At 59.4% G+C, this 15,363-nt stretch overlaps 1 protein-coding gene across 4 annotated transcripts in view; it reads left to right on the top strand.

Annotated features, from left to right (window-relative positions):
* LOC111161418 (actinin alpha 4) overlaps positions 1 to 15,363 on the top strand; it is a 69,049-nt gene that overhangs the window by 43,702 nt on the left and 9,984 nt on the right. For 3 of the 4 annotated variants that reach the window (XM_022525038.1, XM_022525039.1, XM_022525040.1), the window contains exons 4-11: positions 2,553 to 2,639; positions 3,693 to 3,780; positions 4,343 to 4,421; positions 5,627 to 5,708; positions 6,474 to 6,559; positions 10,703 to 10,795; positions 12,591 to 12,821; positions 13,257 to 13,404. In XM_022525038.1, coding sequence (XP_022380746.1) covers positions 2,553 to 2,639; positions 3,693 to 3,780; positions 4,343 to 4,421; positions 5,627 to 5,708; positions 6,474 to 6,559; positions 10,703 to 10,795; positions 12,591 to 12,821; positions 13,257 to 13,404 — 894 coding nt within the window. Of the gene's footprint in view, positions 1 to 2,552; positions 2,640 to 3,692; positions 3,781 to 4,342; positions 4,422 to 5,626; positions 5,709 to 6,473; positions 6,560 to 7,588; positions 7,675 to 10,702; positions 10,796 to 12,590; positions 12,822 to 13,256; positions 13,405 to 15,363 lie in introns of all 4 variants that reach the window. The other variant, XM_022525041.1, reaches the window with a different exon arrangement.

The following is a 15,363-nucleotide window of genomic DNA, read 5'->3' on the forward strand; positions in this document are numbered from 1 at the left end:
ATTTGAGGCCCAGTGTCGGGGCTCTGGGCTGGGGTGCAAGTCCAGAGGTCATTAACGACATGCTGTCCCTCCCGCAGCCAGCTCGTCTTGAACTCACAGGCCCTTTTGGAGACGAGGCGAGGCCTGATGGAGCCCAGAAGGTCCCCATCAGCTCCCGCTCACAGTTCCGCTTATTAGAGCAGGATTTCCTACACCCTGACATCCATGTTGTCCCAGCTTTTAGAAAAACAAAGAAAACTAATTGCCTTTAATGACAGGGCTCTGAAAGTTTGGCCAAGACTCTAGGCCAGAGTGTGTGTACTGAGTTCCAAGGCTCTGCCCCCGCCCGGGACCTCTCCGGGAGGGGTGCCAGGAGTCACATGCCATGGTTGAGGTGGTTGGTGTTTGTTTAAAAAAAAAATCAAAACCCCCCAGATCAGTTGGGCCCTCTGATTTTCTGTCCTTGCATGGATCTTTCCCCCCGGCTCCATGCCAGCCTTCTGCTTCTCACAGCTGCATGTATTTTGCTCAAATGCTAGCCTGTAAATACAGAAGGGCTGAGAGGACAGACCCGGTGGCACTCATCAGTTTTCATTTGAAGAAAAACTCCATCTAAAAATGTCTGTTCGTGCCCAACTTGGTTCACTCGCAGTCCCTGTGACCGCTGGGCCCCGGGGCAAAGCTGAAAGGCAGCCCGCAGGAGGCACCCCAAGGGCTCCAGAGTACCTGAGAGCCTGGCGCCTACCCCGCCCCCATCACCCTGCCCGACACGCGGTCCAGGCTGCAGTGGAAACATAGCTTCCTCGGGGCACAGCTATGGGTCCGAGAAGCAGCTGGAGCAAGTGACACGAGAGAAGGTGTCTCCCCTCCCTCATGGGATCTCCCTAAGCCCTCTAGGACCAGCTTCCTTGTACAGCCGGCCGGCTAAGGGAGCCACGGCCTCCTCTGCAGACTGTGGCCGGCCCTTGCCCTGACGTGCCCGGCACTTGGGAGGAACGCGGTATAGATTTCCTGACTGGATGGCTGCCCTTGCCCTGCGCTGGGAGGACTCAGCCTGGTTTCCGGGTCTGGCCTTCTTAGCCCTGGGAAAGGGCCCTACAGACACTGTCCTTCCCCTGCCTCCAGCCAGCCGGCCACGCACGTTTCCTTACCCTGACACTCTGAAGCCGAAAGCTCAGCCCTCTGTCTTCAGCCCGAGGCTTGGCTGTGGGGAGCGTCTCCATGGTGGCTCACGACCCACCACCTTGGCCCCCCCACCGCCTTGAGTGTGTCCTTGGGGAAGGTTGGGCCCCCTTCTCTGCATGAGCGCTCTGCCTCCTCCAGATCCAGCCCATCCTAGAGCTTTCTGTTCTCGAGGGCCAGCGGGTCGGGTCTCACCCTGCACCTGCTGCGCTGAGATCCTGGGGGGCTTGTGGGGTGCAGAGGCATTCAGAGGACTGCTGTCGCCCATCTGGCCAGCAGACTCAGGGATGAGGCCGGTCGCCATCACTTCTCTGACCCAGCCCGGAACACATGGCGACCTGAGTGTTGCAGAGAGGACTGCTCTCTAAGCCCCTGAAGCTGACGTGTGTGGTGCAGGCCCTTACCTCTCACTCCAGGGAGTTGGAGACAGTCGTGGGTTTCGGTTAGTTAAGGAAGCACATGCTTACCAGCTGCGCCTGTGTCACCGCTGTCCCCGTCCTGCAGCATCGTAGCTTCCACAAGGGCAGGTTCCGGGTCCCTGGATAGGGCAGTGCTCACGAAGGCAGGCTGCGAGCAAGTAAACAGCAGACACGTGGTTACAAATGGTGGTCAGTGTGCGAGGGGAGAGGCCCCGGGTGGGCGCCTGCAGATCTGTGCCCAGGGAAGCCACCTCGGAGAGGTGCCGGCAGAGGCTTATAGGATGGGAACAATGGCCGTCTGAGGGAAGGGTCAGGGGGCATACTTCATGGGCAGACAGAAGGTGTGAGGTCCTTCCAGCAAGGACAAACCTGGCTTGCCAGAAGGACCCAGCCAGAGTGTGCCGAGGCGGGCAGGTCCTGCAGGGCTCGTGAGGAGGACTGGGGGGTGCGGGCTTCGTTTAGGTGTGGTGGGCCTGTGAGCAGGTGAGCGGCACAATCCAATGTAGCTCTTCAGGCAAGCGCCTGGCTGCTGTGGGGGTTGGGTCGCACGGGGCACGGAGGGGCAACAGTGTGTCCAGCTCGGGGGACCACAGTGGCCCGGATGGGTGGAAGGACATAGCAGATGGCCAGCAGACAGGAGTGCAGCATGCACCCACCAGCGGGGACGTGGCCACAAAGGCGGGAGGGAGGTGCAGGCAGATGGTTGGGAATGCCTGCCCCGCGCCTGGGATAAGCCCCAGCGAGGAGCAAGCTGGAGCTGGCCAGACAGGAAGAGGCCCGCAGGTGCCAGGCAGCGGAAGAAGGCTTTTGGGACAGTGCGTCCTGGCGTTCAGGCCACATCTCCCAGTGTGGGTGGCGGACAGGCCTGGGTGGCTCCCGTGGGACAATCAGAGCTCATCTCTGCACAGAGCCAGGAGGAGTCCCCTCCACTTTTAACAACTTCTCACCCTCGTCCCCCTTCCCTGCATGCAGAGATTGTGGACGGCAATGCAAAGATGACCCTGGGAATGATCTGGACCATCATCCTCAGGTTCGCCATCCAGGACATCTCTGTGGAAGGTGAGAGCCTGCGTGCTAGCAGAGTACAGCCTTTCCTCCCCTCCCTGCTTCCGCCCAGCTTGGGGAGAGTTAGATTACAATGTTGGGGTTCGGTCTTCCTGCGTGAGGTTCTGCCCTGTTTCCCAGCATCCTTCCCAGGGCCTGGCCCTGTGCGAGAGTGGTTAGTGAGATGCTGGCCCAGCTGCAGGTGAGGGGGCCCCAGCAGCTGCCCAGCTCTGCTCTCCACCCAGAACCCTTTGGCTCCTGTGGTCTCCGTCTCAGTGGACCCTCACCCGATCCTTATCAAATGGGCACAATTGACCCCATTTTACAGTCAAGGAATCTGAATCACAAAGTAAACTAGTGACGGAGTCAGGCCTGGCGCAGTGTTCTAGTGCATCAGAACTCTGCACGTGTCTGCTTGACACCCCCATCCTCTGACCTTTGCCTCCCAAGACCCTGGGGCCAGGCCGGGCTGGCCAGGAAGGAGCTGCTTCACTTCCCCTCCCAACGCCTGTGTGTGCCGCAGCATGAGAAAAGGCATCCCAGCCAGCCCTTGGAGGGGATGTGTGCAGTAGGCCACAGCGGTGACTGGGATGGACGTGTCCCCTGCCCCCAGAACCCCCAGTCTGTCCTTGGGGAACCGATGACCTGGGCTCCCCAACTCCATTTCCCTGAAGCCACCCCTGCATCTGGGAGATCCCAGTGCTCCTAACCCCCTGCTGAGTCTTTGTGTTCAGGAGAGGCCGAGACCAGCAGCCGGGGCTCATTGGGCACTGTGTTGGCGGATAAAGGCACAGGCCTTGTGGTCAGAAACATGGCCCAGTGTCAGGCGGCCCTGTCGCTGCCACTTCCTGGGAGGACCCTGGGCAGGTGACGACTCAGGGCTGGCTCTGCAGACCAATGCCTGGGACCAGCAGAGGCCTGCGGAGTCTGGAGCAGGAGCAGCTCTCGTCCCTGGCTGTGCTGCTGTCCATCTGACCTCTGTGCTCGCGCCCCAAGTACCATTCCCTGGGACTGGGTCCTGAAGGTCGGGTTTGGAGCCGGTGCTCACCGTCCTCGTGTGTTTCTCAGAGACCTCCGCCAAGGAAGGGCTGCTTCTGTGGTGCCAGCGGAAGACGGCCCCTTATAAGAACGTCAACGTGCAGAACTTCCACATCAGGTGAGCGCCCAGCCACAGCGTCCCAGCCTGTCTCCTTCCCTTGCTGTCCCCCTCCCCGGAGACGGAGATCTGTCCTCCCACGTGCACCCTTTTCCTGGTTCTCCCCCAAGGGTCAGGGCCGCCCAAGCGAAGTCCCACGGTGGGCCATCTCCCTCTGTAGCAGGCTGTCCCATTCAGGGCAGTCATGCTGTCCCAGAGGCAAGCACTTGCTCGTAAGGTACTTGTCACCCGTCAGGGGCTGGTCTGTTGACATGTATTCCCTCCTTTAATCCTCACAATGACCCTGTGGAGCACAGGTGCTATCACTACCCCATTTTATAGACGTGGAAACAAGGAGCAGGAAGTAATGGGACTTGCCCAGGGTCGAGCTGACAGTGAGAGCTAGGATTTCACCACAGGCCACCCGCCTGCAGCTGCTCTGCCCTGCTCTCTCCATCCAGTACCCAGCACACACACTCTGTCTAGTAAATGTGAATTAGTCCTTCCTGTGGGTGTCTGGGCTGTTAGCGCTCGCATGATGGTGAGAGGGCCCTCCTTTCAACCTTTCCCTTTCCATCCCCAGCTGGAAGGACGGTCTTGCCTTCAATGCACTGATCCACCGGCACAGACCAGAGCTGATCGAGTATGACAAGCTGAGAAAGGTTTGCCTCTTGCTGTTCCCCTCAGTGGCCAGAGATTACACAGAGTCTGACCTTGAGCCTGATCCTGGGTCACATCCCCCAAGCCTGTCCATTGCTGGTGTCCACAGCTGGATTCTGCACTCAGGTGGCCAGGCTTGGGGAGCCTTGTGCCAGCTGTCACCAGACCCCAGGCTCTATGGCTGATTCTTGCTGCCCTTGCTTCCCTTGGGGACTACCCCCTTTTCCCTTTATGGGCATTGCAACTGCCCACAGTTATTTTAGGGCTTGGCCAACCGTGCCTTCTAGCTCCCCTCCCTTAACCTTTTAGCCTCTGGAAGCATTTCCTCTCTGTCTAATGGAGAAGAGGGGTGAGGAGTTCTAGACCATCTCCACTGGTGGGTGTTTCCTATGTAGGGTCCTTTCTGATTTGCCTCTGCAAAGCTTGGGATCCTGTAAGACCAAGGCCCTGGCCTCTAGGAGCTCCCCTAGCAGAGAAGGCGGGGTAATGTGTCCAGAGCAAACGTGTCCATAAGGCTGTGCACGTGCACTGGGGCTGAATGAGGGTGGCAAGGGGGTCAGGCCCAACGAGTCGGGGATGGATAACGCACCTGCGCTGGCCCAGACTCGAGGAAGGACCCCCGGATTTGGGGGCAGCCTAGAGCCACAGGGGGCGGTATTCCCAACTTGGGGGGCTGCGGGCACGAGCCTGTACTTGGTCTGTTCCAAGTTCCCCTGGGTAATTGGATGGGACTCTAGCTAGACACGGATTAAGGCACATGAGGGAGGGTCTTTTAATTCTATGGACAGTGGGGAGACTGTGAAGGGATGCTTCAGGAAGGCTGGACCTTGGAAGCTCTCAGTTTACCCCCTCCCCATCACCCCCCCCCCAGTGCATGGTCTGGACCCCACTTCCCAGGTTTTCAGGACAGAGGTCTTAATCTGGGGTCTAGAGAGCTGGAAAGTGTAAGAAAAAACACACCTGTGTTTTCTCTGGAGAAAATGTTGACAGTTTGCCCCACAAAGATTTCCAGAGGCCTTTCTTTGGGTGGGAATGGACTCCATCTGGGTGTCCCCAACTCCGTTCCCCACCGCAGCAAAAGGGGCTGAGAACTGCTTCAAGAACCCTTTCCAGTCCCGCCTCTTCCCAGAATGCCTCCCCTCCAGGCCAGCTTTGTTCCCATGTGCTTCTGCTCCTGCCCCTGACCAAGTTCTTCCTCTTTCCCCAGGACGATCCCGTCACCAACCTGAACAATGCCTTTGAAGTGGCTGAGAAGTATCTAGACATCCCCAAGATGTTGGATGCGGAGGGTAAGCACATCCCTTCTGTTCTGTCCCCACCCTGATCTGCGCACGTCTGTGGTAACTTGAGGGAGCTGGCCGTGCCAGTGAGACGGGCTGAAGGAAGCTGGTCGAACCGAGGACCGTGGTCCTGCCCGGGAGCCAGGGCGGGAGCAGCCTGAGCAGACCAGACAGGCTCAGGGAGGGATGAGGAAGCTGGGAAAGGAGGAGCTTGAAGAGGACAGGTTCTGGGGGCCACATCTTGAAACGGGGCAGGAGTGTCCTGCCAGTACCCAGCCTGAGTCCTGCTCCTCTCATGGGATGGGCAGGCCAGGTGGCCAGGGAGGCCTGGCTCCTGCAGACAACCCAGACAGCTGCCTTCCCTGCTTGCCCTAGGCTCGGAGTCCGGAGCCCATCAAAGTGGAGTGTTTGTTTTTTCCTTTTCCGGCTTTGTTCCATTTCCCAGCCGTGCCGCCCCCATCCAGGACCCATGGCTCTGGCCTTTGGTGGTCCCTGGGGCTGACTGTCGAGCAGCCCCTTGAGGCCATTCTCAGAGAGAGGAAGTGGCCTCATTCTAATCCAGTTCCCACAGCCTTGGCCTTTCTAGAGACCACAGGGGATGGAGGGGCTGAGGGTGTAGACAAGCCCGCTAGAGTCAGCAGGGGTCACTGAATCCATTCTGAGGGTCTTTCTCCTGGGATGCCTGTGGCCTTGGGAGAGTTTGGAGCCCACTGAGCAACAGCCCCTCCCCCCCGCCCCTACTTGGGCGGTTTAACCCTTGTCGTTCACTTACAGACATCGTGAACACGGCCCGGCCCGACGAGAAGGCCATAATGACCTATGTGTCCAGCTTCTACCATGCCTTTTCAGGAGCGCAGAAGGTACCGGGCAGGGCCAGGCAGGCCCACCTCGCCGCCACTGCCCAATGCCGCTGCTGCCTCTCGCCTCCCACGCTCACCTCGTTTCTCTTGCAGACGGCAGTGGCCTCTCTCCGACTGGAAGCCGCCCCCAACCCCGACTTCAAGCGGCACTGCCCATGTAGTCTTTGCTCACAGTGTCTGTTTCGCTTCTGGTCTGGGCCAGACTCCGTTCCAGGCATGGGGCATACAGTAGGGACTGGGTCAGACAGGATCCCTGATCTCATGCAGCTGCCATGTCAGTGGGGGAGACAGGTGACAGGCGTGGCCTCAGCTTAGGTCGTCTCATGTGGTATTGAGCACAGTAGAGAATGTGGGGCAGGATAGGGGAATGTGGGAGACAGATGCAGGGGGCTGCTTCAGCTAGCGGCCGCGGCGGGAGGCTTCTACCTGCCGACCTGCGCAGGCATCTGCCATGATGGGCGGGAGCTGCCACATGAAGATCAGCAGGAATGGTCTTCCAGGCAGATGGTAGAGCAAGGTGCAAAGGTCCTGGGGCAGAAATGAGCTTGGCTTATTCAAGGAAAGGCCAAGAGGAGAAAAATGAGGTTGGAGATGGTAACAGGGCCAAGATGTGTAGAATCACAGTAGTCTGGGATCTGGAGTTGAATTCAGAGGGCCCCCAGAGACCACTCGGCGGTCTGTTCTAGGGGTGGTAGCTGGTTACGTAAGACATGATCTCACTGATGTTTTCAGAAAGATCGGTTAGCCTTTGAGCCCTCTGGCCCTGCACAAGGCTTCCTTTCCAAAGCCAGTAGCCAGTGTCACAGACCCAGCTCTGGTTAGAAAAGGGACCCACCTATTCGGACTTCCCCCTTGGCCTCTACAAAACCTCGGCGAAACTCGCCCACGCTGCCAGAGCCGGGGTTTGGCTTCCAGTCTGGAGCGAGAGCTCTTCCTCCCGCATGAGCCTCGGGCCCGGCCCCGGTGCCCTCCCCGCAGCTGTCACTCTCTCCTGCCTCTCTCTCTCTCTTTCTCTCTCTCTCTGCGCAGATATTGTAGGCACTCTGAGGCCAGATGAGAAGGCCATCATGACTTACGTGTCCTGCTTCTACCACGCTTTCTCGGGGGCTCAGAAGGTGAGCTGGGGTGGAAGCGTCCCTCACTGCTATGGCCGGAGCCTGGTCCTTGCTGTCCCTATGTTCCTGCCACCCATTTGTGGTTGGAGCCCTTGCCAGGCCATCCCGCAGGCTGCACCGGCATGAGGATGCACCCGGTCAGGAGGGGTTCTCGGGATCGTGGGCCTTAGGTGCCGACAGGCCACGTGTATTCTCTGTGAGCACAGCCTGGCCCGTAAAGATGGGGGCGGCGTCCCCGTACAGCCGCATTTAGCACGTGTGCTCCTTCCTGGCCACTCGGCTGCCCTGTCCTTCTTTCTGTGCTGCGCCCTGCCCTGGTCAGTTGCCTGCTGGCCTGGCTGTGTGCTCGCACTGGGGAGCACTGGCCTTTCCGGCCGTCTTCACAACTTTTTCCCCTCACGGGTGCTGCAGGAAAGGCTTGGTCCAAGCAGGTTACATCCTCTCTGGGCTCCAGTCCCCGGCGCCGCCGATACCAGCAGCGCCCTCGGGGGTGTCCAAGCCCAGTGGCAGCTGTCCACTCCCATGAGAAGGTGCCCGGCAGCCCCTGGGCAGGGAGACTCTGCCTGGAGGCCTGGGCGCCTTTGTCCTCTCCACCTGCCTCACGTTTCGTGGGTCCTGGGCAGCCATGTACTCCCGGTGACTTGATTCCATGTCACCCATTAGGAGCAGGCAGGGCCAGGGAGGAGAAACCCGCTTTTGTTAGTTGAGCGTTTACTGCATGCTAGGCAGTCCTGCGGCAGCTCCACATGTGCAGGTTCTAGGAGAATCCCGTACATGGGGGGTGCCGTTCCCTTCCTATAACAGGAGGAAACCAGAGTTCAGAGAGGCAGGGAGCCCTTTGCAGAGTCACAGGACCAGGGCTGCACCTGCTGGTCCTGTGGAGCTCCTTCTGTGGGCCATCTGTCCTGGTCCCTGCTGTCACCTCTTAGCAGCGTAACCTGAGATGAGTCCCTTTCCTTCAGTTTCCCCAACTGTCAAACGGGGATCCTACCCATCCCTGTCTCAGGATTGTCCTGAGGGTGAAGTGAGCTCACATGCCCCGTAAGCACTCAGCCGGTGATGGGGTGGTCGGAGCAGCCTTCTGGATGTGCCCGTGTCCACCATGGTCTTCCTAGCCCCATGGCCTCTCCCCACCCAGCCAGCATGTGGCTGGAACTTGTGTTTGCGGTGTTCTGTGGGGGGCGGGGGTGGGGGCAGGCAGCGGTGGAAGATTCCCGGACTCAGACCCAACCCGGCTGACCGCACGCTTGCCACTGGCCTCACCGCTCTGCAGGTCCTGGCCGGGTTCGTCACCCTCCACGTCACCCTCTCCTGCCCAGGCTTCCCTCCCCGGCTTCACGCTGGCCTCCGGTGTGGTGGGGGCTGGGAGGCCTTGAGGTATTTGTGGGAGCAGATAGTGGCAGGAAAGCTCAGGCCAGAGCATTTGGGGGTTTCTGAGGAGCTGAGCCCATCTTGGGAGACAGGAAGAAAAGGTCAGGCTACTGGGAGCTGCCCGTTCACCAGGAGACGTGCTGCACTCGGGCTTCTCCAGCTGTCGGTCCGGCTTCCCCCAGCCTGTGTTGACTTCTCCAGACAGCCCTGCGATGCTTTTATTCGTGCTACTCTGTGTCCTCAGAGACTCAGGCTAGCCGCACAGAAGAGTGCTCTCTGGCATCTGTTCTGCTTTGTAAGCACAGGGCAGACTCCAGACCTCACGGGAAGTATGCCCGTTCTCTCCTGATAGTTTATTTTTTTGTCCCTAAGCAATTGCTGCTTTCCTTTGTTCGCTCCTTCATTCATCAGCTTTGAGTATCTAAAACTTCCCCAGTCCCTAGCGGGGTGCCAGGAATTCAGCGGTGAAACAGCCCCTCAGACTAGCAGCTCCTCCCTCGGGGTGGATCTGAGCATGGGGTGCCCGTTGTCTCCGAGTCCGGTCAGGGACTGACCCCCACGGGAACCACCCCCACCCCCCGCAAGCTGAGACCTTAGTTCTGCTCCCGGCACTCACTTGGCCGAGGCCCTTGTGAGCCTCATCTCTGAGGCACAGTGCCTGGGACTGTTGGCGTGTGGCCTGAGGCGTGGTGCCCGGCGTGTGCATGTGTGGGCACGTGTACACGCACGCCAGTCCTGGCTGGTCCCCCACTCACCTCCCCACATGTCCCGGAGGCAGCGTGTGGACAGGAGAGGCTGGGCGTCGGGGCCTGTGGCTAGCGGGTGTGGAGCCATCCCCAAGCCTCTCTGTTTTCCTTCCCCACCACTCTGTAGACCCTCCTCACTCTTTCTGTTCCTGTTCTGTTGCCGTTTCAACTTCTCCTCTTGGACCCTTTCTGTGCTTCCTGAAAGGTACCTGGTCTTTCCGCTCCCCGTGTGGCACCCCCCGCTCTCCTTCTTCTCCACTCCACGCGTTTCCCCCCAGCAGGACAAGGCAGCACGTTGTCCTGTAGTCCTGAGCAGAGGCTGGTCATAGTCTCCACCGCTCCCTTCTGCCACTTGGGTGGTGACTTCTGCCCAATGAGCCATCCGCACCCACCTCTGAAGGGAGGATTAGAAAGGGGATACTGGTGCTTTCCTGTGCGCAGACTTCTTTGGGGGCCCCTGCATCTCCACGTTCCGCCGCAGCCCTTCGGCACTTGGCCTCTGCTGCAGACCTTCCCACCCAGGAGGACACTCCTTCAGGGCTTGGCCCAGGGGAGGACCCCACCCAGCCTCACTACTCGGCCTCCTTCTCTGTGGGCCTCTTAATCCATTACCCCAGAGTGGAGGGGCTCCCTGGCCCCCTTCAGCGTCTCCAGGGTCCAGGCCAAGGGAGCCGAGGGGCCCAACTTTGGCGGGGGGGTGGTGCATTAGCAGTAAGCTATGGGAACGCCGGCAGAACCCATCAGGACGCAGCCACTCAGGGTGCCATCTTGGTGGAGCTGTGCTTCTCTCCTTCCTTCCTCGGGGAGTGCTGTGTGGGCTGTGGACGGGCCGGCTCTGGGGGATGAGCCTGTCAGGAGGGAGGGTCACCAGCCCTTAGGCACCCCTGACCATGGCGCTTCTCCTGTCCCAGGCTGAGACCGCTGCCAACCGGATCTGCAAGGTGCTGGCGGTCAACCAGGAGAATGAGCACCTCATGGAAGATTATGAGAGGCTGGCTAGTGACGTAAGTCTGCCACTCACCCCAACCCTGGTGGCCCCACCACAGTGGGAGGACTGGGGTGTCTCTGGTTACCCTTGGGCGAAGGTCATGTGACACTTGCAGAGGGGAGGACAGGCACGGCAGTGACCCTTCCTAGATAAGGACATGAGCTGACAGACTGTGGAGTGTGGCCAAGCCAGTGTGTGACCTTCCAGGCTAGCGTCACAAAAGGCTGAGGGTCAGACTGGTGTTGTCACCATGCTCCCTGGCTCCTGTGGTCTTGAGCTCACGTCCCTACAGAGGTACTTAAGGACAGAGTTTCCCAAACACCCTACCACTCCAGAATTATCGGGGGAGGTTTTAAAAAAACCTGCCACGCCCTCACTGCAGGCTGACTGACTCGGTGGGATGGAGGGAGACCCCTGCGCAGACACAGTGACAGGACTGCGGTTTGTCACGGCGGGCCCGGCACCTCACTTCTAGAGCAGGGTCTACTGTCTGCACAGCAGCACTGGGTGGAGGGAACACGTCTCACCCCTTTTCCAAGTGGGGAAACTGAGACCCAGAGGGTCAGGTACCAGGCGCGCAGCTGGCAGAACAGAGCCAGAGGTCAAACCCAGGCAGCCCCACCCCAGAGCCTGAACCCGGAAAGGCCCCTCGAAACGTGAATGTTTAGTTTTGGGTTCCCTCCTTTATTTTAAGAACTTCCGCTTTAAAAAAATATATATGTATATATTGGAGGTTCTGGAGAGCCGCGGTTTGAATGCTCTTCGAGACTAATGGTTCCCAGACTTGGAAATTTCACGAACCAGGACTATTTGAAAAAGTATTTGACAGCCAGCCTATGGTGACCAGCTTTTTGTTTTGCCAAGTTAAGGATATTTTTAAAAGAAAAGGCCAACAAGGCACCCGGCTGGCTTAGTGAGGTGTGGAACTCTTTATCTCAGGGTTGTGAGTTCGAGTTCCATGTGGGGGCAGAGATTACTTAAAATATTTTTAAAAATTAAAAGAAGCTACCGTCTGTTACCACCATGCTTTATAATACCAATACCAAGAGAAAGTTAAAAGCTTCTGTCTTGGAATCCCGTCACTTCCTAGGAAAGAACGGCTGGCACCATCCACCAGGATGTAAAGACACATAGATCCCTTTTTCCTTGGTTTTCTCATTTTGCCAGAGTTTGGCACTTAGGAACCACTTCTTCAAGCATCTCCATGCTGGACAGTAAGATTTTCCTCTCCAAGGATTGTTCTAGAATTGCTTGTTTGTACCTGTCCTCACTCTATCACATATGAGGGGCTCATAAAATACATATCACTACCCCCCCCATTTTACTGTCAAATTGTTTCTGTCCCGGGCCCTGTGCCCAGTGTGCGGACCGCCTCAGAGTGGGTCTGCCATGCTGTGTGCTCTTCCCTGGAGGGCGCCTACAGCCCAGGAACAAGGAAGCAACGAGGTATCACTCCAGGACAGTGCGGAGCTCAGCAAGCATGGGGTCGTGTGCTGGGACTGACAGGAGGGGCGCGTGCATTGAGCCCGCCTGGCTTCGATCTGAGGTCTGAGGAGGAGGCAGCCCAGGAGCAAGGCATGCCCAGGATATAAGCAGAGAGCAGCACAGTGGTTCAGAGGGGGGCACACATCCCTGTAGTTCCCAGTCTTAGGCTCCGAGCGGGCACCACGGAGAAGTCAGGCTGGGGAGCAGGGTTGATCCCCGGTGGGGGAGGGGGTCTGGAAAACCCGTGCCCCTCGTGCCCATGAGTGGGGCCAGTGCCCGCCCCCCCGCCCCCCGCCTTCACCCTGAGGCCTCCGGTGCGCCTGCAGCTCCTGGAGTGGATCCGGCGTACCATCCCCTGGCTGGAGGACCGGGTGCCGCAGAAGACCATCCAGGAGATGCAGCAGAAGCTGGAGGACTTCCGGGACTACCGGCGCGTCCACAAGCCGCCCAAGGTGCAGGAGAAGTGCCAGCTGGAGATCAACTTCAACACGCTGCAGACCAAGCTGCGGCTCAGCAACCGGCCCGCCTTCATGCCCTCCGAGGGCAGGATGGTCTCGGTGAGCGCCCGGGGTGTGTGGCCCACTCCCAGCCAGCGCGTGGGGTTGAGGGGCAGGAGGGGGTACAGCTGACTATTGAGCACGTTCTTCCTCCCCCGCCACTTGACTTTTACACCCACTGTCTGCATTTGGACCCCTCCGTGGGCCGTGATTCCAGGATCTCCCAGTGCTCGAGGCCCCTTTTCAGGAGAGACAGGGTCCCTGCTATGCAGTTGCCTGGCTCCTGCAGCACATCTGGGGCATTCCTTCATCGTCACGCACTCAGTTAACGCAAAAATGCGCTCGCCGTGTGCCGGGCCCCATCCAGGCACAGGCTAGACGCGACCCCAGGCCGTTTACGCCACCCGCCTTCCCATCAGTGTCCCTCAGGGAGGGATCACCCTGCTGGGTGGCCCAGCTCCCCCTTGCAACTCCGGTCGTCTTGTGTCCCTATAGGACATCAACAACGGCTGGCAACACTTGGAGCAGGCCGAGAAGGGCTATGAGGAGTGGCTGCTGAACGAGATCCGCAGGCTGGAGCGGCTCGACCACCTGGCAGAGAAGTTCCGGCAAAAGGCCTCCATCCACGAGGCCTGGACCGACGGTAGGGTCCCCCAGCTTCCTCGGCCCGCTCCCACCTCGCACACCTGCGCGCACGTATACCCTCACAGCCCCTCGTGTCGTTGGGTCTGTTTGTCAGACCCCCTTTCCTGCTGCCTGGCGACACGCCTGTCATGCAGCTCTGGGTTCACCCAGCCCTGGGCAGGAGGAACCCTGTGGAGCTGAGCTGTCCCATCTGCTCTAACCTCTGAGGCTCCTTCCAGGCGGGCCCCTGTCTGGGTGGGCTGAGGCCATCCTCCAGGAGTACAGCCTAACCTCATCCCAGTTCCAGCAACAAGGGAATTCTTGTTCCTCTTCGCTGCTGTGTCTTCTTTGAGGATGGTGGCCCTGCTAGGCCAAGGCGGCTGGGGGTTGGGGATGTGTGGGATGGCTCTCCCATCCTGGGAAGCTTGTGTTCAGATATTCTGCCTGTCTTTTCACTCCTGCACACTTTGTGAACTTGGACTTCACACAGAAGAGCCAGTGCTGGGTGGGCCTGTGTGCCCAAGCACAGTCCTTAAAGGCAGGTCCAGGGAGCCACCCCCCAGTTCAGCTGCGCACCCCAGGAGCTCTTTCTCCCGTTCAGGGGCCCGGTACCCCGGAAGCAGGGCTTCTCCCAGAAGGGTAGCCGGCGATGTCCTCTGTTTCTCGGCGGCCCCACAGCTGCCGCATCTCTTGGCTCTAGATGTGGAATTCCAGCACGTCCCTGGCCCTTGGTCAGGACCCACACTGTGGTTGAGATTCCAAGTCCTGGGGGTCTGAAAACCTTCAGAAATGGGCCGGTGCCTGCGAAAGCCATGAGCCAGGACTCCCGCCCATCCGCTTGTGGCTGCCTCCTTCCCGACTGTGCCTTGCCGAGTTTAGTCTTCCTTGTGTGGCTCAGTGTGATGTCTCATCCCTCCACCCCACTGTCCCCCATCAGGTCCTTGCTGAGCTTCTGGGGCTCCTCTAGCTGGTGGGCAGGCAGCCCCAGCCTGGGCCAGATGCTGAGACCTACCGAGAGGCACCTGTGCGACCTGCCCACATGCCACCCTGCACAACCCGCAGCCTCGGGCCCACCTGCCCCATGTTCCCAGCCACAGGACTGCTTATGTCCTCGTCACGTTAATGCGGGCTGTTGTTTTCAGCAGCAGCTGCTGGGCCCAGAGCCAAACCCTAATCCCTCCTCTGCTGGGAAGGCCATGTGGCCGAGGCGACCAAGTGTCTGCTGGGGAGTCTGTGGGGGCCAGGGGCACAGGCACCTCGACCTTGCAGCAGCGTGTCCGTGCTGGAGGTGGGGGCGGGGGGCCATTTACTTCATTTGTTGATTGATTCCTTGATTTGGCTCTTCCTGAGCCCAGTACTTTCGGGGGCAGGGCCGAGGCCCAGGGAGCCTCCTGTCAGAGGACCCTTCAGCGTGAGTAGATTTTACCGCATCTGTGCTGCACCTGTCACACCTGTACTGTCTCCCGTCCTCATTCGTGTCTGTCCTTCCATGGGCTCTGGGCATCATGCCCGGGCGCTTCCCTTGTCAGCCTCTGGGCCCAGGTCGTCAGCCCTTGTCCATTTCCTGGAGCTACAGGGGGCCCAGGGTGGGTGTGTCCTGAGGCCAAGGGATGTGGGTGTGATGCCCCCCCCCCCCAGAGTTCTTTCCCTGGGAGTGACAGGGGCTGGCCTTCCCCACAGGCATTGAGAAGGTGGCTCAGCGTATAGCTGAGGCCCAACTGGTTCAGTGGCCTCCACATGCCCCTGTCCCCCCACCCCCCCAGGCACTTTGGCATCTGGCCCTGCCCCTCAGCAGCAGCCTGGAACCCCCAGGTGGTTTTGCCCGCTCTCGTTCCCAAGGCCTAAAGCCACCCAATTTTGCAACACAGGAGGATAGACTCTTGGCCCCCTCTACACCCCTGGAATCCCATGCCAGCAGCCTGCTTTCTCTGGAGGGCTGCGCCCAGAGAGGAGGTTGAGCCGCCATCGTTCCAAGCCT

Source organism: Enhydra lutris, unplaced genomic scaffold, assembly GCF_002288905.1.
Source record: "Enhydra lutris kenyoni isolate GAN:26980312 unplaced genomic scaffold, ASM228890v2 scaffoldscaffold85, whole genome shotgun sequence".
Taxonomy (NCBI): Eukaryota; Metazoa; Chordata; class Mammalia; order Carnivora; family Mustelidae; genus Enhydra; species Enhydra lutris.